This window comes from Amblyomma maculatum, chromosome 4 (assembly GCF_055883805.1).
Source record: "Amblyomma maculatum isolate TAMU_Amacu chromosome 4, ASM5588380v1, whole genome shotgun sequence".
Taxonomy (NCBI): Eukaryota; Metazoa; Arthropoda; class Arachnida; order Ixodida; family Ixodidae; genus Amblyomma; species Amblyomma maculatum.
This window is the reverse complement of record NC_139347.1, coordinates 136,840,092-136,862,735: the sequence shown is the minus strand read 5'-3', so window position 1 is coordinate 136,862,735 and position 22,644 is coordinate 136,840,092. Positions and strand designations below refer to the sequence as shown.

Here is a 22,644-nt window from a genome sequence, read left to right as displayed (position 1 = left end):
AGTACATGTATGATGACTGTCAGCATTTGAGATCAAACCCAAGTGAGAACAGTTTTTTCTCCCCGATATCATCAAGTGCTTTTTTGCGCACAGTGCCAGGAAGGCCTTCTTAATGAAAGGGATACTTTCACGAAACTGCCTCATGGTGTTTTGAGGATGCTTCACTGCAGCGCGCAGTGCAATAGCACTGTGGGGAAATCAAAAATTTTCTGCATATTCGGTAATTTAAAAAATTCCAAATACTAGTTTTTCGGATCAGAATCGAACAAACATATTAAATTGGTATTCGAAATTTCTAATATTTGCACACCCTTATTTACAATAAAATGCCAAGCGATCGTTGAGTGAAAGAAAAGTTCCAGTTTCAAGGCTGCCCGGTATAGCACTGGCAGTGCCAAGGTGCTACAGTGGAATCTCAGTGATAAGAATCCAGGCAAATTTTAGGATGATGTGAACATGTAAAATTCCCCGACCGGAGTGCATTGTGTATAATGTGAAGAATTTCACATGTTCTGAACATTCTACCACCCCACTTCAATTGATAGGAACGTGGTAATAGTGACTGCTGCCTTGGACACTATGTGACACCCGCTCGCACTGTACGCACAGGGAGCAGTTTGCGGTGGCGCGTGGCCTGCACATTGCCGCTGTCGCAATTGCCTGTCGAGCTCTACATGCTGCGAGAAGTTTGTGACGGCACATGTCCCGCACATCACCAATGTCACTGTTTCTTGTCGTGCTGTACCATAGCCTCCATTATGACATGACGGGCACTCCCAGTATGTGCTGCGAGAAGTTCGCGGATCGTCAATGTCGTGATTGTCTGTCGCTGGTCCATGTGCCCCACGCAAAGTGCACTATGGCCGTCCGGCCTTAAACAGATCAGCTTAAACGCGTTTCCCATACTTCTGCATGCTGATTTTTGTTCGTTTTGATGACACGGATGTTTGGATGATACTTCTTTTTTTTGCGACCCTGTGATTCGTATCACTGAGGTTCTACTGTATGAAGTGCCACACTGAGAAGTGGAATTCTGCTTGCTCGGTAGCAGTGCATGGCACCAGGTCTCTAATGCAGTATGCGGGCACATATGCTTGTAGACTGAGACAAGGACGTGACCAGTATCAGCAGTGTAAGTCACTCCCCGCGCCCCGGACCCCTCCCCTTCACATTCGTGTACCTCTAGTTTATGAGCAACCTCACTCACCACATTCTGTCAGCAATACTAGCACCGTTATAAATGGCAATAAAAATAGGCGCATCTCACTACGCGTGATGTGTATGTGTGTACATATATATATATATATTATATAAGAGGCAATGATGCGCTTTGGTATGGGCAGGATCAGAACGGTGCCCGGTGTCCCTATATGTTGGTTGAGGCCAGCTTGTCCAGGTTCTTCACCTCCTGCAGTTTCTGGGAGAGGGGGAGGGTGGAGACACAAATAAACCGTTCCCATACAGGCCTCCTACAGCAACTAGCTTCTACACATAACCTTCGCAAAACAAACAAGAAAACGCTTATGGTTTGTGCCATAGTTATAAATGCTACCATGCGCTTTATTCATCGTTCTTTCCTGGTTAGGATCACCCACAAAAGGGTGCAGCTGACGAGGCTTCTGCCGAGTTGAAAAAGTTGCACCAGAACAGAACAACTTTAATGAAGCACGAAGCTTGCAATTCTTGTCTCAGTCAAACACACTGGAAATAAACCTTCGGACTCAAGACACCATTTGTGTTCTCATACCAAGTCTCGCGGTGTTACCATCTGGACTTGGAAACTCACTAAAATCTGAAAGACAGTAGGCTCAGAGCCCGGACTACTGTGGTAAAGCCTGTGTGCGATGCTTTTGGGTGACAGAGCCAAGGTTGGCAGTCCACTGCTGCAAGTCACGGAGGTGTCATCATGTCCACAGAACACAGCTGTGACAACTAGATAAGAAAAAATGGGGTGCTGCCAGACATTCCTCAGTGGCCAAATCTCTGGCATTGTCAACATTACATCCCACCAACACAGTTTTTATGAATTTTTCTAACTTCCTTTCCTGCAACAGTTCTGGCATGGTCGAGTTGGAAGGGTCCACTGTGGGGGCCAACTAAAAGCCCCCTGCACATTTTTCCGCTCGTGTCCATTATTCCCGGGAAAAGGATTACAATGATCCACAGCGGGCCAAGCCGAGGGAGGCTCACCATGAATGAAGATATCTCATTGGACACGGCCTCAATTTCCTGAGCCATCTTTGGGTCCTGAAAAAAATGCAAAGGGGAGTGAATAAAATCACATCAACACACAGTGGCAGGAAACCCACCCTAACATGTCCAAGAATGGGTGAACTTCACTGCCCTCAAACAACTTGGTCAGCCAACACAAAAACAATTGCAGCCACTAATACAATCACCGACCGAAAAAGAAGCATTCCGAAAAAAAGAAAAAAAAAGACTTCAAAATAAAAATATTGCTTTATCTACCAAGCGCGGGACACCGGCAAGCCACTTTACGTTCGCCTTCATTTTTTTTCTCTCGCATGAAAAAAAAAAGTGGCAGTGGTGGCTGTCTCCACGGGAGCAGTAGAAGTCACCTGCCATGCGCTGCGTTCAAGACGAAAAATAGAAAGAAAAGCGACACTGCCTCGCGAGCTCCAGCAGCCGTCTGAAGCTGGAATGTGTTTCACGCAAAGCTCTCACAGAGGCCGTGCTTAGTTGGGACACGCAATGTACTGCAAAATGAATTAAAACCAGCGTCTGCCGTCAGTTGGCAGCAGGCACTTTTCGGAGCACTAGTCAAGGCGCGCAACCTTTTCTAATCCCTCCATGCCTGCAAATCACCGTCTGCAAGTAGCCTCATTCCATCGCAGTGACCTGCACCGCTGGCTACACATAAGCTGTGACATATGGTCACGTGATAGAAGTAAGCTCACACTTACTGGCCCGTCCCCTGTCAACACCGGTCAGCAGAACCATGGAGCAGCCTGATTTCAGAGAGTAATGCATCCGTTAACTCCTCAGTTAGCAGTGCCAGCAATTCAGAGTATAGCGGGTATGCAGGATGCAGCGCGGGTTTGAGGTTACAGATAAACAAAATGGGAGCGACGTTGTGCCAATTTTTCGTTTCTTCTGACCTGCGGTCGAGAGACGAAGTCCAGAAAATCGAAAGATAAAAGTTTCAAACATCTGAAGTTTTGGTTCGCATTATGCATTGACTCCATGGAGCATGTGACGGTGACATGGCAGAGTCCGAATAATCAAGCAAGTCTGAAAAATTGGGTGTCTGAAAAATCAGTCGGTGACTTTACTATTAATATGAATACTGGAGATTGCCGGAGTGCAGCTGTTCTCAATCTGAATGAGCAACAGCGCGGCGAGATGAGCAACTAACTGGCAGGAACTGACTGTGCGCAAAACACGTGCCATGGCACAGTGTGACTATACATATGTAGAGTGAAACGCTGCAGACACTGATTATGCCTGTTCCTAATAACCCTATGGAGTGATGCAACCACTAAACAAAACCTGCACTGGATGCAGGTAGTGTGCACTCGTGACAACCCCTACGGTCTCGTGATATAGACACTTGAGTGCTCTCTCTCTTTCTCTTAGGAACACACATCTGTCTGCATTTATTTTTCTCGCCTCCCATAAATAATGTATGTATTAAATGCGTTTTTGTTGTTCCCCCTTCTAAGAATAAAGCTTTGGCCATCCTAACCGTGCAACAACCTGGGCACCAGCCTCAGTATCTTGCAAGTCACATAAATACTTACTTCAGTATGATAACTATTCCTACTGCAATATGTAGGAGTCAGAAAAAAAAAAAAACAAGCGAGCAGAGCTCTTCATTGGTTGCGATCTCGGGCAACTGGGATTGCAGGGGCAGCAGTCCATGTTCCTCAATGCCGACTCAATGCAAGACTGGGTCCTAAACATGTACTTCCCACCTAGTCTTCCTGAACTGACCGGCAAAACACCACATAGTCTTGCACTGAATCAGATATAAAACGCAAACCTGTACTGTTACATCTGAGGCAAGCAAGCATGGTGAAAAATGCATGCATTACCTTCTCACTCCGGGCGCCGGAGGAAGAGAACGAGTCGTCGAGTGAGGTGTCAGCAGCCGAGGAGTCGCATGAGGACAGGTCCTCGGTCAGAGCATCTGCCTCAAAGGGACACAGGTAGCCGTCAGCACCCTTGGCTCGCCGCCAACGCAGGGGGCTCTTCTTGGCTGCCTGCAAAAACACATGCCCATAACCCGTGGACCGCGTTTATGTCACAAACACGTGCCATCCTCGCTGTGCCCCTGCAGAATTTCCTCAGCTCCCTACATAAACTCCCTGAAACATTTCTTCTCGCTCTTACCTTAGCACAACAGTCATATGCTTTTTGCATTGCATTCCCAGCATAATTCTACTAATCCATTTCTTTCTTGCTGGGGTATTTCCACACTGCGCAAGTGGCTTTCAGCTTTGCGCGTATGCACCTACCTTGACCTTAGCGGCAGGCGACAGGGGCACGTGGTCGGGGCTGGCCTGCAGGGCCCGCTTGCGCTGCACAATGCGGGGCCCCAGCAGCTGCTTGAGCTGGAGCGACAGGTGGCGCCGCAAGAGCGTCTTGCTGCCCGGGATGCTCAGCACGGCCGCAAACACCTCCCACGTCATGCCGTCCTCGTAGATCTGAGCCCCCCAACACAAGGGTCACATATGCAGGCACAAGCGAGTAATTAACCCCACACGGGCGATGCAGAGGTGCTTCCTTACCAGTAGTGCCCCATGGACGCCACTTCCTCGCAAGTTGGGCGCATATTCGGACAGGTCCACCGTGCGCAGCCACTCCATCACCCGGTGGTTGGTCCACAGGGACACGTCCAGTGGGCTGTACTGCTTGCTCTGCATCCGCACACAACATGTGATGGCACTGCTATTAGGGGTGGTCAGCTGCATCGGCTGAACGAGGCTGTTGGTCAGGCTTCGTGCCCCAGTTGAGCAAAGACATCCAGAGGAAGTGCACTATATTAACATGTCCTGAAGTAAAGAAAAAAAAGACAACAGCTTTTTGCCTCGCCTCATTTAGCAGTAGAATCCAGCTCACTAAGCTATATGGCAACTCCTTCACATCTCAACCAGAAGGAAACAAAAAATTAGTAGAAACTATGCAGGCCATGAATTAAGGCACACCTTTTTAACCCTTTCGCTGTCGGGAGTTTCTGGCTGTGACGCACCCCCAGTGTCAGCTTGGTTTCAGGGAAGGAGCATATCAGGGAACGAGCATAGCGATTTATTTTTTATTATGATTGCTATACAAATAACATAGCCAATGGAATATGCACATTTCAGTGTTCTGAAAGTGTTGCTAATTAGCACCATCATCATCAGCCTGATTACAAATTAGATAAATGAAGGTAATATAAGAAAAAAAAACTGCTTGATACTTCTTGAGAGTCCGAATCTGAGCTTGGGTCATATTCATAATAAGAAGAGCCATTGCTCCAGTCCGCAGTCGAAGGTCCTGCGCGGTCAGCCATCCGAAAGTAACTGCGTGCACGGAGGGCACACTTTCGGTGGCCCGCACAACAGAGAGAAATGGCCCTTTGTGAAATAAAGATGACAGAGGGAGATGAAAAGAGGCTTAAACAACCTCCTTTGCTGCTGCTCGCTGCGAGCAGGGGCGCTGCGAGAGAGAGCGAAAGCAGCGAGTAATGTGTTGACCTATTGGAGCGGCAACGGTGTGCGCCCCTGAACGTGATACGTTGTAGCAGACATGCCAACCAAATAAAAATAAAAACCTGCAAACCTACGGCAGATGGCAGGGCAACCCTTGAACACGTAACCACACATGCGCACCGCAAAACGCGCGTGCCGCATGATCGCTTAGCGCGAGAGAGTAGCGCGCGCTGAGCGACTGCGCCCTCCAGCAAAGAAGGTGGCGGGGGTGGGCGCGGTCGCTCCATAGTCTTGAGTATATACTGCCGCGAAACCTTCAAAACAGTATTTGTTGTTTTTTAACAGCCGCCGGCATACAGGCTTATCACTCTGATTCTGGACCGCGTATCAGTTCCGTAATCTTTGTTGTTAATGCTCGATGTCGCGAGTCACACCTTTATCAGTTTTGTTGTAGCGCAAGATGCACCGAGATCTGTCTCGAAGGTTCCGGCCACTCGGGTGTCTTTCCACAATGTTCCAGCCCGTGCTGGTAGCTGTGTGTGACGTTATCTAGATTGTTCTGTGCAGCATTTAAATTGAGCGTTGACGAGTGTGACGAGCATTCTTCGTTCGACGACCGACGAGCGCGTTTGTTGCTATCGCCGCCGCCGAGTTGCTTAGCTATTTTACGGGCGCAAGTCAGCCCCAATAAAGAGTTATTTCAGTACCATCACGCCTGTGTCTTCTTTTGGCGTGTACGGCCTTGTCACCACTACGTGACAATACGTGCTAACATAGCGTGGGGCGAAAATGCGAACTTGTAGAAAGATTTGACAGATAGCGCAGCCAGTCTAAGCGCACCAGCTTTGCGCCAAGGCGCAAAGTTTTGAACGAACGATAGAGAATGTACCGGTATGTCGGTGACACACTGTGGGGAGGGAAGTGCGAAAATGTACTGGTACGTTCGTGATAGCGAAAAGGTTAACACACCCCTCTCCCCAGATGGGATCAAATCATTAATTTTATTAAACACGAAGCCTGAATTAGGCAAATTCAAAACAATGATAACTGATGTTGCTTTTCTATGATCCTAGTTGGGCAACTTTCCAGAGACTGGACAGTAAAGGACTGGACAGTAAAGCAGAACAGTTGCATGTTGCTTGATTTTCTCACACTGCAACCCCAAAATGCCAGCTAACAAAACCAACGTCGTCTTCATGAAGGTCAAAAGTGTGCTTTTCATACTATATGCTTTTTGCTGCTGACGTCTTGCTCCAATAATGGTTCAGCATCTACAGTTGCTTGCACCCAGCATCTCAGTCTTCAAAAATTTTGGCACAAGAAAAAACACACACATAAAACACAAGCACAAATTCCTATTTATTTCGTTTGTGAGCGTCAGCAGTGATGCAATGCGACTGATTCACTATAGCCTGGCTAGGGTGCCTCGATGTCAGCGCCGCCGTTCAGGGTGGTGCCAACCTTTGACCGGCCCCATGCCGCCTCTTTCGCGCTGCGGCGCCATGTTGAATCACGACGGGCGATCGGTGCGGTCGCAGTTGCATGGGGCAAGCAGCTAAGCTTGCGTTTTTCGAGGCTGCGGATAACTCGCTGGTGGTTTTACTTATTTGAGATTGTTAGACCACGTGTCTTAGAAGCTTGTCAGGTCAACAAAATGAGCATTACAAGAATTTGAGTGTGCCGATATGCACTGGGTGAACCCGTAAAGAACTAGGTTGTTTTCATTTCCCCTGGCGCTGAAAGGGAAGATAGAAGTGGGACCGACGGAAAATAACTAAGTCATATACCGGCGATGTAAGTTTCAAGACAGTTTTGACCTGTATTTTGTTTTAAACATTGTTTTTCTATTCGCGTAGTGTCATAGCTAGAGTCGAATGAAGATGCTTTTTGGTAGCGATGTCTCGCGGATCTCAAGTCAAGGCTCCTAACTTATTTCTTTAGATAAGTACGTATTGCACCGTTGTAATCGCAAGCGATGTAGCGAAATTTTTTTTGCGGGTATATATTTGCAACACGATAAATGCGCTGTTCATTCATTGCCGCGCTTTCTATTATGTTGCGGAGCAAAATGCCTAAGCATGATGCGACATATGTAAACATGCCGTCAACACGCATTATATTACTCAAAATTTTTCCTGGGTTTTCTGGATCGACATCTGTCGTAGACTGCACCTTGTTTATAAATATGCGAGATTCGGTAATGTTCAGCAAAATTTTTATGAAAACGTTCTCTTTATTACTTTGGATAATATTTTTCAAAGTATTTCTTTGTATGACTTTAAATTAACCTTACTAATCACGCTTGGTGCTTTATCTTTCCTTAGTAGCACTTAGATGAGGACGAGTTTGGAGAGATATTGATAGGATGGACGCCGTCTGTTAAATTTCAGAGCTTTTACCATGCTCTTTTACTGTAGATGTTAGTGGAGAGTATAATTTCCTCAATTTCCAGTGATTCAAAACAATAGCACTTGTTTTTAATTATTTATTCAGCTCAACAGAAGCCGAGTAAACTCTCTGCGAGACGGCCTGCGTAACGTACACCTCCTGGAAAGGAAGACAGCAGCTCCTCCTCAACTGTTGGTGCAGAGGCCGGCTAAGCGAATTTGAGGATTGTGATGACAATTATGGCAGCTATACTGTGCTGATGTCAGCTTGGTGTAGAGTGTTTTGTTTTAACTGTTATACCACACTCTACACATCAAATTTACCAGTCTTTCTTTCTCGCTAGTTCGTGGTTGATGTCTTTCCTTTTTTTTTTTTTCATTTTCATTATTGATGCGAATGCTTTCACACTGCGCACATCAAAATTTTTGCTCTAAGTTTGTTACATAATTCGTGAGTTGCATCTCTTTTCACGCTTTGCTTTCATATCTTTTCTACAAGAGCTACAATCGACTATGCATACACAATATATATGTCCTTCCGGCTCGGTAATTTATATTACAGTTTGCATTTTTTCCATGTTCGACTGCACTCAACATTAGAAAAATTATTTGCATTCTACGTAAAAAAAAAAAAAAAAACAGCGGAAACGACGCGTTCATAAGAGTACAGGGGCGGCGCTGGAAACACAAAATAAAATTTCATGCAAAAAAAATTCAGTGGTGTTTCTAGCGTCAACCGGTGTACTTGTTTTTATTATGAACATGTCGTTTCGGCTATTGTTTTTTCACGTACTAGGCATCAACTGGATCAACAAGCTACGCCTTTTCAAATTCGCATCGTATTCGGCTTTGTTGTCTTTACTGTCTGCTAGGGGTGAGATAGATAAGTTACGTTACATACTTGTCTGCATCAGCAATAAACATCAACTTTTAGGCGTCTAGCATTTATTTTTACAGCAGCCTGACTGTTCAGTACCCAATCAGAAAATGTAATTCAGGCACAGCCAAAATAATGCAGCTTTTTCAATCAAACCTTTATGGTCGCTTTATTTTTGAAATGAATGATTTTTTTTAAATCGATTACTCTTAATTTCGGATTTAAAATTTTCAGAAAACAGCATCTATAGTTTGTGATCACCTCAAATTAATCATTTGCGTAGGTTCACACGCATAGTTTAATAATCACTAGAGATCGCCATGAATAAAATAAAGGAGATGAATAGCAGTCGAGCAACCGCTGCATATGTCCATGATGCAAGCGTACTCGACATGCGAGCAAGTTCACGGACTTCCGGCGAATGGGCGCCCAGGAGGAAAACGAAACGAGTGAAAACCTTACTTAATCATGTATGCTATCAACAACTAGAGAAGTCGGTTTTCGAGGGAGCCGAGAAAAAAAGAAAAAAAGAAAACGCTGTCGCAACGTTCGTATACGCATCATTAGTGCATACCAGCGTCTGCCTGTAAACAGATGCAATTGCTCCTTGTAAGCAACATACGGCCAAACAACTCGCATTTTCACTTCGAATGATTAGAAAGAGACCGACATCAGTTTTTGCGAGCTCATAAAAGAGATACAGCCCGCGCAAAGAAAGCAAATCCAACCGCAGGGCGCAAGCGGCTGTCAACAAAACTACGGATAAAAAAAAAAAGGCCATGTGGAAAACAATAAGATACTTTCTTCAACCCGCACAGGGCAGCAGAACATGCTGGCGAAAGGATCTGTTAAATAGTAACAGGTTTTCCAATCCCACAGCCGCACAATCTTGGTCACTTGAGGCCGTAAAATTGAGTCATACAATTACGTATTCGACAATCCGATGTGTAAAATGGCTATTGAGAGTGAAATTCCACACAGTGCGATACTGATAAAAAAGACAATTCAACTCAAAACCCCTGAAGCGCTGAAATCAAGAACGGCGCCGTTACGCATGCTAGCGCAGCGGATCCCGTGTGCTTCAATATGGCAGCGTCGGCGAGGTTGTCTCCACCCTGGACGGCGGCGCTGACATCTAGGCACCCTAAGCCTGGCACACTGGCGGTGCCATCTATTGCACAAAAACAAAAACTTGCAAAGCGGGTACCAGTGCATATCACGCAAGTAACCGCAAGCAGCAATCAGTTTCAGAGGTTATGTGAGACAGAGAAAAATTCATTAAAATTCACAGAGAAAAATCTCCCAGTTTTTCACATTTCCACGATAAAGGGGCCATTAGGGATGGAATACTGGATGTTCATTACTTCTATTGAACGTTTTGAACACTTGGGAATTAATGGGATAAAGCTTGAAACCAGCTACCACATATCCACTGGCAGCCTTGTCTTCTATTAAATTGGCAAACAAGAGCAATCACCACTTGCCTCGTCGGGCAGTGAGCGGCGCTTGAGGCAGCTGGGGTCAAAGCGATTCAGCCGCAGCACCTGTATGCCCCGCTTCATGCTCAGGTGGTGGAACTGGTTGGTCACCTTCAGCCGCAGGAGGTCCTCCTGCATTCACGAGGGAAGAGGGCAGTGTCCTCACTCACTCTGCTGAAGCTACCCAACAAAGAATCATCATCATCATCATCAGCCTGACTATACCCATTGCAGAGTGAAGGCCTCTCCCATATTTCTCCAACTAACCCGGTTCTGTGCTAGCTGCATCCACTTGACCCCTGCAAACTTCTTAACCTCATCCGCCCACCTAACTTTCTGCCGCCCCCTGCTACGCTTTCCTTCCCTTGGAATCCAGTTTGTTACCCTAAGCCTTAACCATCGATTATCCTCTCTTCGTACTACATGTCCTGCCCATGCCCATTTCTTCTTCTTGATTTCCACTAGAATGTCAGTGACTTGAGTTATTTCTCTGACCCATTCTGCACGTTTCCTATCTTTTAATGTTACCCCTACCATTTTTCGTACCATAGCCCTCTGTGTTGTCTTCAACTTAAGTACAACAGGGCAGCTACACTTCTTATCTCCAGAAACAGTTCACACCTTGTAAGATGGAGTGAATACTGCCCGATCCGCAGCTGCTTCATATCTCTTAAGCAGATGTCAAAGGGGGGTGGGCACACCAAACCTGACAATAAGCTGAGCACTTGGCTAAAAGCGAGCACCTCCCTTAGTTAAGTTGAGCAGTGGGGAAAGGGAGTAGCCCACTTTGGGTGTCCTCAGTGCAGCTAATCTTTTGCACAAAACACTTCTTCCGCAGAGAACTGAAAGACATACAAAATCCAAGTAGCCTTTTGCTAAGACTGAGTTCACTAAATGGGAAAAAAAAGAAGGAAGAAAGAAAGAAAGAGCAGAAAAAAAGATAATGAAAAAAAAACTGCAGGCATGCCTACAAATTTGGCAAGATCGAAAATTTGTAAATATTTATTTTTTTTTATTCGGGGGGAGGGGGCAGGCCACATTCAATGGTTTAATGTTTCGGGTAAAGTGGAAGGGCGGGGGGGGGGGCTACCCAGCAGCACGCTTTGCTACCTTCAGAAACCTTTTGGTGCAGGTTCTGCTCAAATGCTGAAAGAGTGATCGCTCTTCGAGGTTGTTTTCCACATTAACGAGATGAATTCCGTTGTTTCAGTTTCATTTCAAGGTAATTTTTGCAATCCACAGATTTCCGGCATCACTGCAACCGCACTCTCTTGAAATCGAACTGAAACTGAGGTACATTTCTGGGGATACACAGAGACCTCGATCTGCTAGGCTGTCTATTCTAGTTCGCTGTTCTATTACATGAGAAAATGCTGACATCAAATCCAAACAATGTGCAAAATGCAGAACATTCGCCTTTACTCGATGTCATAAAGCATAGAAATTCTAGAAGCATAAAATTAGAAAGACTTCTGCAAATATCTCCTATTGGGCTTTAATAGCGCTACGACTTCGAAACAATGTTATCAAGCACACGAGAATTCTAACTTTACACTGTGCACCGTATATATAGGTGGTCTAGCTAATTTGGTTTTGGCTTGATTTGGCTTTAATTGGCTCCTTAGTTGAAGACGTTGGTACAGTAGTTAATGGAGACTCTGGCGATTACAGTGCAGCTGTAGATTTTGTGGTGCAGGTTCCACAGAAACCATCCTTGCGTGGGCATAGGCGACTTATTGGGAGATGTGGTCCAGCGGTTGTTCAATCACAAAATTCAGTATAGAATCATAACTTGTGAGAATATGCGTACAAATATCCCACTCTCCTTCCTAACCAGCGACGAGCGTGCAAGAGTCACAAGACGACACGCACTCGCCAGGAGAGGGTGGGGGAGAAGGCGCATAGTGTTTCCTCCGCTCTCCATACAATGCTCCGACGTCACGGCATCACGCTGGTCACTTAGGGAAGGATGCATTCCAAACGTGAGGAGGAACTACTTGCTTCTCGTTGTCTGGTCCTGAGAAGCAACCGAGGGATAAAACCGGGGTGCTCACAACGGGAAAGTCTCTCTCTTGCCCCACCTGCACCCGGAGACCCTCGACAAACGACCCTGACCTTCCCTTCCCGGCTGACAACTATGACGACCCAGTGAGCCACCCAAACTCTATTTTATCGAATATAATTCTTCCGTTGTGTGTGTTTTGCCTTATGTTAGGGTAAATAAACTGTTACCTAGCATGTTCAGTCGTTGCCTATTTTGTCCAGACCTGCCGTGGCCGCGCCTCTGCACGATGGGTTAGAGACACTTGTCGCGCACGAGTAACGCCTGCGTGTAGTTGGCGCGGGAGCTGCCTTCCCCGCCGGCTGTGTGTAGTGTGACCCCATGAACCTTTCCGGGCAAATCACAAGTAAGTGCAGATGTATGACTACTATATACCGTAAAAACCCGCGTATAATACGAGTTTTTTTTCCAACTTTCAGCGTTCCAAATTTCCGCCTCGTATTATTTGTGGATCCCAACCAAAATGTCAAAGTTTTGCGAGAAGTTTTGGTTTCGTTGTTGCCGCGTGGCTACGGCTTGGCTTTGTTATCGATGTGCGGCTACGGCTTGGCTTCGTTGCCCTAACGTGGCCGCACCCCGCAGTGGCCACGACGTCGAGGTGTCGTCTCTTCGTTGTTGGGTTGTCGAGTGCGCACAGCATCAGCGCATGTGCTCTCGTGCAAACCACGGTTCGCGAAAAAGTGCACGCTTTTTTCTTTAAGTGAACGAGCAAGATGCCAGGGTCTCGGAAACAGTACTCGGCTGCTTTAAGAGAAAGGTGATTTTAGTTGCTGAAAACATCGGCAACAGTGCGGCCGGGAGGCAGTTTGGCGTCACCGAGGGAAGCATTCGCGGATGGCGACGACAGAAAGAAGCCCTTTTCGCGTGCAAGGGAATGCGAAGAAGCTTTCGCGGGCCAAAGAATGGCGCATTCCCGGAAATTGAACTCGCTCTGACGGAGTTCGTACGAGAACAGCGAGCATCGCATCTAGCTGTGAGCGTAGAGCTTATGCAGGCAAAAGCTAGGGAGCTTGCAAGGGAAAAGGGAATTCCGAGCTCCGCCTTCAAAGCAAGCAAGCACTGGATACATCGCTATATGTGCCGTGCTGGATTCTCGCTACGCCGGCGAACCTCGATTTCACAAAAGCTGCCCGAATCCTTCGAAGAGCTGCTGGTGGCTTTTCAGCGCCACGTGATTTCTTTGCGAAAGACCAAAAACTTTCAGCTGGGGCAAATAGGCAATGCTGACCAGACGCCGGTTTACCTGGACATGCCATCGCCCCTCACCGTCCATAAGAAGGGCTCTAAACAAGTTTGTATCCGGTCTACTGGAAACGAGAAGACGCGGGTTACAGTCATGCTATCGTGCACGGCAGACGGCCGCAAACTCCCGCCCTATGTCATCTTCAAGCGCAAGACAATGCCGAAAGGTGAGGAGCTGCCGAAGAATGTCATCGTGAGATGCCATGAAAAAGGTTGGATGAACGAGGATCTTGTCCTCGACTGGGTGAAGTCAGTGTGGTGCAAACGGCCCGGTGCACTGTTGTCCTTTCCATCCATCCTCGTGCTGGACGCGTTTCGTTGCCATTTGGCCGACTCGGTGAAGAGGCTGCTAAGCGACTGCCGCACAGAACTTGTTGTGATTCCGGGTGGGATGACCTCACAACTTCAGCCTCTCGACGTTTGTGTCAACAAACCCTTCAAGGACGCAGTCAAGCGATGCTACACGGAATGGATGCGGTCAGGTGAGCCTGCAGTGACGCCGGCCGGGCGGCTGAAGCGAGCATCGCCAGCCACGCTGTGCAAATGGATTGTGGACGCGTGGGCAAGCATCCCAGAGGAGCTTGTGCGCCGTTCGTTTAAGAAGTGCGGCATCTCAAACGCCCTCGATGGCACAAAAGATGAGTACCTGTGGGATGATTTGTCCGACAAAGAAATTTCCAAGGAAAGCGCTGCTGAAGATGAAAGTGATTGAAGTGTGAGGTCCGATTTCAATAAATGTCTTGTTTTTTCTCTCTCGTATTATATGCGGTAAAAACTTTTTTTTCCATTTCGCGTCTCCAGAATTTCACCTCGTATTATATTCGGGTTCGTATTATACGCGGGTTTTTACGGTATATTTATTTACACCCAGAAAGCAAGCAAACAAATACACATGCAGAAATACGTGAAACTTGCTAAGTGCATAATCGGCGTTTAGAAGTTAATAATTCATCCGTGCATCTGCAGCATATTATAGTCAGGCCTGGACTTATCAAGTTATTCTCTCAGAATAACCCCCTAAAAATCCCACATGAAAGTATAAAAGTACTGTTTTCATTTATTAAACTCCCGTTCGGCAGCAGAAGATTCGATATACAGAGAAAACTCGTTAATTCGAACCTCGATCATTCGAATTTTCGGATAATTCGAACTACTCCACTTGGTCTGAACAAGCTCTATAGAGATCTGTGTACAAAAATACCCATTAATTCGAATGCGAGTCGGTTCCGCTACGGATAATTCGAACTACTGCCGTGTCCGCGCAGCAACACGTGGCAAAAAAAAAAAAAAAAAAAAAAAAGCACACCTCCGCAAAAGGCGGTATAGTTAGAGGCTGCGCAAGTCCAAAATGGGGAAAGAAAATGGAACCAGGTAAAACCGTGGACGTGTAGGTAAAACCTAAATGGCGTCATGAGGATGCGGCGGCCAGTGGCGTTAGAGAAAGGGGACGGCGGCCGCGGCGGCTACTGCGTGCTCTCTCTCCCATGCAACCTCCGGAACTCGCAACTAAATACTCCAGCCCTGTAATTTGGAAATACGAATAAGTACTGTCGGCGCGGTCCCAGCCAACGCCCATGAAAGGTTGATTTTGAATGAGCGATGCGGGTAAAGTTTTTTTTTTTCTTTTTGCGACAGCCGTTAATCCTTTCACCCATCAGTCGTCAACAGAAGTATGCCGTCAGCCACGATCATAACGCCGCCTTTAGCATCGTTTGCTTCAAAGGCACGTTTGCTGCTATAGCGCGTTGCAATGATTTGAGTGGCAGTAGATAGCGCCCGCCCCAATCGTTCATAGCATGATAAAGCGAACATACTGAAAAGGAGGCTTGCAAACCGGACAAGCATGGCAAAGCACTTCTTGACAAAGACCTGCCCCTCAGTGGCTGCAGTGCGTCTTCTCTGAGATTCCAACAATGTACAGATAGAAATGTGCATGGCTACCCCTGTGCTTCACTTCTTGAAGACAAGTAGCTAGGTAACAGCATAATGAGAAGTCTAGAACAATGAAACACTGCTCTAAAAACTGAGGTGGCAGTGACAGCTTGCAGACAGTCCAGTTCCTATTCTGCATGTGAGGTCCTTGGAAGATGCAATGGAAATAAGGTTACCCACTTCAAGTAAAGTTATTGTTCTAATTCAGTTACAACAAAGCCAAATGAATGTGCTGCCATTCTACCTAGAGCACTGGACAGTCTCTGAAGTTGGTGCAGCTCACCACAATCTCAATGATATGAGCCTGGTTGATACAAATATAGGGATGACGAGAGGTTTGCGGCAGCACGAGGCAGCACGCGGCCCGCACATTGCCAGTGTCGCAATCACCAGCTGTGCTACACGCCACAAGCAGTTGGGAGTGGCACATACAGCAGGCACACATGACCCGCATATTGTTTACTCCATGATTGCTAGTCGCACTGTATGCGCAAGGAGCAGTCTGCAGCGGAATGTAGGCACACGTTGCTAAGATCATGACCTATCGTCACGCTGTGCACGCTGTGAGGAGTTCGTGGCGGTGAGTGGCTTGTAGACTTTAGTGGCCCACATATCTGTGTGCATGCATTTACAAACAACACCAATGTACTATGCTTCTAAATAATGATTACAGTTTGTTTCGATAATGCAAATTTTCTTGCGACCCTGTCAGGTTCATGTCACCAATATTCTAATGAGGTTATCACCCTTAGTAAAGTAATATGCAGAAGACTAAGGTAATGTTCAACAGCCTCGGGAAGGAACAGCAGTTTGCATTAGGTAGCGAAATACTGGAAGTAGTGGATGAATATGTCTACTTAGGACAGGTAGTAACCGCAGATCCGGACCATGAAAAGGAAATAACAAGAAGAATAAGATTGGGATGGAGCGCATTTGGCAAGCACTCGCAGATTATGACTAGCAGCTTACCGGTATCGCTCAAGAGGAAAGTACAGTAAAACTTCGATAATTCGAACTCGGTTAATTCGAAATCCCGGATAATTCGAAGGTTTTCTGCGGTCCCGTATTTTCCAATGTAAATTTGGCCGGATAATTCGAACAGGCGGCCTGTGCCAGCCCGGTTAATTCGAAAATTTGGACTGCTATGCGGCAATGCCTGATCCATGTTTCGCCGCAAACCCGGCGAAACGACGGCCCTACGGAGCCACGAGGCAAAGCCACATAGTAATGGTGATGATTTATAGGCGAAGCGCCCCAGCCGGAGCACTCCCTGCACAAAAATCGGTCCACAGTGCGGCTCGCGCACCGCCGAAACACGTGCCTGCGGAGGAAAAGACGTGCTTCACTGCAACACGGCGGGCATACCGGTTTTTATCACGTGACCTCGCCCCCACTCCATCCCTTGGTGTGCTTCGCCCACTCTTCCCCCATGCCTCCGACGCTGCAAGTACGCCACAACCACCGCCGCGCCGGTCTCGCCTGCGCCATTTCTTTGTGTTGTGCGCTGTGGTTAGGGGTCCGCTACTGTGCCGTTTTTTGGGGCGGGACTGTGCAGAAGTGCTAGCTTTGTGACCGTAGCAGTGCAGAAATGCCAAAGTACAAGACTTTAACGCTGCAGCAGAAGTTCTGCTTGATCCAGGAAGCAGGCAAGAGCGCTTGTTCGAAGACCGAGTTGGCCGCTTGTTCGAAGACCGAGGATGAGTCCAACGCAGTTGGCTTCGCCGAGTATATCAACATTGAGAGCGAAGAGCAGACTGGCTACTCTGACTTGGAGAGTGAGATCACTGCTGGTACGAACATGCGCGATGACAGCGACGATAGCGACGACGACACCGACGAGCCTCCCCGAGCACCTGCTCTTGGTGAAGTTATTGGATTGCTGAACGTTATCCACAGTTTTGTTGAGTGCCGCGGTGGAAGTTCAGAGATGTTTCGTCTATTTGACCAACTCGAGAGCATGACCTTAGGAGCCGCAAACTACCAGACGCAGCAAACCAGCATCTCTGATTACTTTCAGTAGTAATTCAAAATATGCCGAATAAAGGTAACACGTTCCTGCAACGAATTTTTTTTGCCTAAGTCTTATTTCTTGGTGTGTTTGGTTAATTCGAAAACCCGCTTAATTCGAAGATTTCTCACGGTCCCGATGACTTCGAATTAACGAGGTTGTACTGTATACAACAGTTGCATCTTGCCTGTACTCACCTATGGGGCTGAAACGTGGAGGCTAACCAAGAGAGTTCTACTTAAGTTGAGAACAACCCAGAGGGCTATGGAACGAAAAATGGTAGGGGTAACATTAAGAGATAGAAAGCGTGCAGAGTGGGTCAGAGAAATAACTCAAGTTACCGACATTCTAGTAGAAATTAAGAAGAAGAAATGGACATGGGCAGGACATGTAGTGCGAAGAGAGGATACAGTTGAATCCCGCCACAACGAATACCGCCACAACGAAATTTCCGCGACAACGAATAATTTTTTATTCCCTGCGAGTATCCTATAAGAATTAATGGCCTAAATTTCTCTGCACAACGAACCATTTTTGCAGAGCGTTTCCGCTTCAACAAAATTTTCGCGTTCAAAATCGAAACCGAAACTACAGTATTTCCCGCTCAATTTAATCCAAACGCCAGACTATTTAATCATAGCGCCATGGAATTTAATCTAGGTGCCACAGAAAATAATCCAAGCGCCAAAACATTTAATCCTGCCGCCACTGATTTTAATCTGGTCGCACTTCAACAGTTCCTGGACAGCCAAGACCATTAAATCTATTTCATCAACCCTATAATCATGCGCATCAAATAATTGGGATTTCTGAGCGTATTAATATGAATAATGTTGTCAAGCGATTTTGGTGGGTCATGTGACAGTGTAATGTGATTTGGTGTGACATGTGCGATAATGCGCCCATTTTTTAACTGTATCATCATGGGTGTCAAATGAAAGGGCTTTTCGAGCTTAATAAGGCGAACATAGCAGTAAAACGATTTTGCTGAGTTATATGACAGTGTAACATGATTTCTCTTGACACGTGCGATAATTTGCTTTTTCTTTAACCTTCCAATCATGGGTATCAAATGATCGGGTTTCCTAGCGTATTAAGATTAATAACGTTGTAAAACACTTTCGATGATTCATGTGACAGTGTAACGTGATTTGGTGTGACATGCGCGATAATCCGTCCCTTTTTCAACAGTATCATCACGGGTATCAAATGAAAGCGATTTTCGAGCTTAATAACGCGAATATTGCAGTAAAACCATTTTGCTGAGTTACATGACAGTGTAACATGATTTCTTTGGACATGCGCGATAATTTGCTTTTTCTTTAACCTTATAACCATGGGCATCAAATGATCGAGCTCTCTGAGCATATTAAGATGAATAAGGTTGTAAAGCGATTTCGATGAGTCATGTGACAGTGTAACGTGATTTGGTGTGACATGCGCGATAATCCGTCCCTTTTTCAACAGTATCATCACGGGTATCAAATGAAAGGGCTTTTCGAGCTTAATAACGCTATTATTGCAGTAAAACGATTTTGCTGAGTTACATGATAGTGTAACATGATTTCTCTGGAGATGCGCGATAATTTGCTTTTTCTTTAACCTTATAATCATGGGTATCAAATGATCGGGCTTTCTCAGCGTATTAATATGAATAAGGTTGTAAAGCGATTTTGATGAGTCATGTGACATGCGCGATAATGTGCCCATTTTTCAACAATATCATCACGGGTATCAAATGAAAGGGCTTTTCGAGCTTAATAACGCTATTACTGCTGTAAAACGATTTTGCTGAGTTACATGACAGTGCAACATGATTTCTCTGGACATGCGCGATAATTTCTTTTTTTCCAACCCTATAATCATGGGTATCAAATGATCGGGCTTTCTGAGCGTATTAAGATGAATAAGGTTGTAAGGCGATTTTGATGAGTCATGTGACAGTGTAACGTGATTTGGTTTGACATGCGCGATAATGCGTCCCTTTCTCAACAGTATCATCACGGGTATCAAATGAAAGCGCTTTTCGAGTTTTATAAAGCGATTATTGCAGTAACAGGATTTTGCTGAGTTACATGACAGTGTAACATGATTTCTCCGGACATGTGCGATAATTTGCTTTTTCTGTAACCTTATAATCATGGGTATCAAATGATCGGGCTTTCTGAGCATATTAAGATTAACAAGGTAGTAAAGCAATTTTGATGAATCACATGACAGTGTAACGTGATACGTGATAATTTTAGCTTTTGGCACCCTATAGTTATGTGTTCCTAATGGTTCAGATTTTTGAGAGTAATGGAGCGAATGTTTCAGCAATATAGATTTGCTGAATTACGAGGTCATGTAGCGTGATATGGTGTGACATCCGCGATTGTTTCCCTTATTTTGAACCGTACAATCACAGTTATCAAATGAGTCGGTGCTTTGAGAGCAGAAAGATGAGTACTGGAATGAATAAATATTGGTGAAATATGAGACATTTTGACTTGACACGGTTGATATTTCATTAAATAAACACTTTTTTCAACCCTATCAGCACCGGTATCAAGTGATGAATAGTCTTTTATAGCACGCCAAGGCAAATACTGCAGTAATACCTTTTTTTTTCTGAGTGATTTGGCACAGTTACGCGGTTTGTTTTTAGATACGCGGTAATACATCACATTCTCAATGTTATCATGATATTTGCCAGAATCATCCACTGAGTGCAGACAAACTATTTTGCAGTAAAGCTTTTCTGCTGAGTCATGAGACGATGTGAATAAATCGGTGTAAAAGGCTAAAACTGCAGCAAAATAATTTTGCTAAATTATTGTACGAAGCTACGTCATTAGCTTGGACATAGCCGATAATATGCTAATTTTTCATATATTTGTTAGGGGCATAAGTTTACTCGGCTTCTTGAGCGTTTAGCCGAATGCAGTGAAATAATTTCAGATTTTTCTCAATTTGCCTACTTTTGCTTGACATGCGGTAAATGACCCTCTTATTGCCTTCTCATGATGTTAAAGTAGATCGACTTTATCAGCGTAAGAATGCTACCAATGGAATGCGTTTTAGGACTTTGACGATATTGCCAAATTAATCGGTTATTGTTATTTATAAATGAATTAGTCAATGGTTCTGCAGCCGTTATTAGTATAATAGCTGATGACATTCCAGCTTGAACCTAGCAACGAGAGCTGGAAAAGGAGAGAAAGACAAGCAAGGCAAAAATCGGTTCTTCATATTGCGATTGAGGCTACTGCTGCTCCATTCCGTTCATGTTCAGTAGCTGGTGTTCTGTGTGAGGCACAGAGACCGACGTTTACGCTCCGTTTTGGTTTGTTCAAGAGAAAGAAAGCACTCTTTTTTTTTTAATTGTCACCGAGGCGAGAACGAGTTTGTTCTACCAGACCTCAGTCTTGAGGCGATAAAGGTAGGCCTGAGCAGGGATGTCTAGTATGTTGCATTTCGCGCAGCGGTAAGAGTGATGGTGTTGGTCGCACATTGTTGCAAGGCCTCTCTGACGGTGTCATAGTTTCTGTTCGTGCGAGACGGTGTCCACTCTGTCGGCAGGAAAAGCAAGCGTATCATGCATGTGATGCCGCGAGCGAGCTCGAAATCGTCTCAATTTCTGCGATCGCACTATGACAACTAGCTTTCAAGTGCCTTTATATCCATCAAAGAGTCTTTAGTGTTTCAAAATATGTTCATTTTACACACATTACGCATTCTCTTTCAATATTGTGTGAATTATGTACAAGCCTTTTCTATTAAAATATCAGTTTGAACAGAAGATGAATTTTTTGGTTATTTGTTGAAAAGACAGAAAATAAATGCCAATGACAAAAGTAGGTGTGCAAAATGTGTATATCACACATTTATGGCGTAGTCATTTATTGGATGCTTATAGTTCAGCTTCCTCTACTGTCTTCAAGCTGTTTAGCATATTCTTCTTGACAGTGTTGCACGTTTTATTAGTGTAAAATAACCTTTATTCACACATAGCCCCAGCAATGCATTTGTTATGATTGCAGTTATTTTATTGTCACTAAGATTTTTGTCATTCAGGAGTCATTCTGGGCACTGAAGCCAAGTAAAATGCACTATTCTCCTAGCAGCTGCTACAGCACAGCAGCAGCTACAGCTTTGTTATATCTGATATATAAGCATTTTGTATACTGCACCATGCATACAGTACCTATTTGTATAGGTAGCTTCAATATGCAATGGAATGGCTTCTTTGCGCCTAGTAATTTATTCTCGAATGTACATGTCAATGTTGTATGGTCAATGTATATCAAGGTACATGTTCTTCTCTATATGCTGCCTCTTTTGGAGTAAAAACACTCAAGTGAAATGCTGCTGCCAAGAAATAAGTGTTTCTACTGAATATAAGTGGCAGTAAAAAAAAAAAAAAAGGATCTTTGTTGGTAGTATTTTCTGATTACAATCAGCCTCATGAACATTTACTGCCTTGCTGTAATACTGCACTTTTCAGTTTAAGCATGTTTACACCACAGTGACCACAGCCAACTGTACCAGGCTGCAAGACGGTAGCAGAGAAGAGACAGCGAGCTGGGACTGGGATGGCTTGGCGCTTTTGTAATCAGCCATGACTTCAGTGGGTAGTTGCCGTCTCATGAGTAACCAAAATATGACATCCACTTAGGCCCATCTTTTGCTAATCTCAACAGCTTTTGACCATGCTTTAGCACTCAATTGAAGATCCATACTAAGTAGCCCACAGCCAGAATCGTAAACATTCGCAGGAATGCTTACAACGTGTGCCAATGCTGTTTAGGCAAGCATCATTGTAAGGGCAGCCTTGTAACTTGGTAGTGATGATTACCTGCATAACAGAAGATATTTGTCTCCTATTGCTTTTGCCATGAACAAAATTTCACTGCAACATGCATTCTTTGGCATATAGCCCGTCTCAGCATATTCAGGAAATGTATCTCTTGCCGAAGCCGAAATCTAAGTCAGTCTCTCCCTGCAAGGCTTGTTTAAAAAATA

At 45.2% G+C, this 22,644-nt stretch overlaps 1 protein-coding gene across 2 annotated transcripts in view; it reads right to left on the bottom strand.

Annotated features, from left to right (window-relative positions):
- Positions 1-916: 916 nt before the first annotated feature.
- Liprin-beta (liprin-beta 1) overlaps positions 917-22,644 on the bottom strand; it is a 77,906-nt gene continuing 56,178 nt past the window's right edge. For both annotated transcript variants that reach the window (XM_084602554.1, XM_084602555.1), the window contains exons 13-18: positions 10,403-10,528; positions 4,752-4,880; positions 4,479-4,667; positions 4,056-4,223; positions 2,191-2,247; positions 917-1,417 (exon numbers count right to left, since the gene is read on the bottom strand). In XM_084602554.1, the coding sequence (XP_084458680.1) occupies positions 1,367-1,417; positions 2,191-2,247; positions 4,056-4,223; positions 4,479-4,667; positions 4,752-4,880; positions 10,403-10,528 (720 nt within the window). In that variant the 3' untranslated portion in view covers positions 917-1,366. The remainder of the gene's footprint in view (positions 1,418-2,190; positions 2,248-4,055; positions 4,224-4,478; positions 4,668-4,751; positions 4,881-10,402; positions 10,529-22,644) is intronic.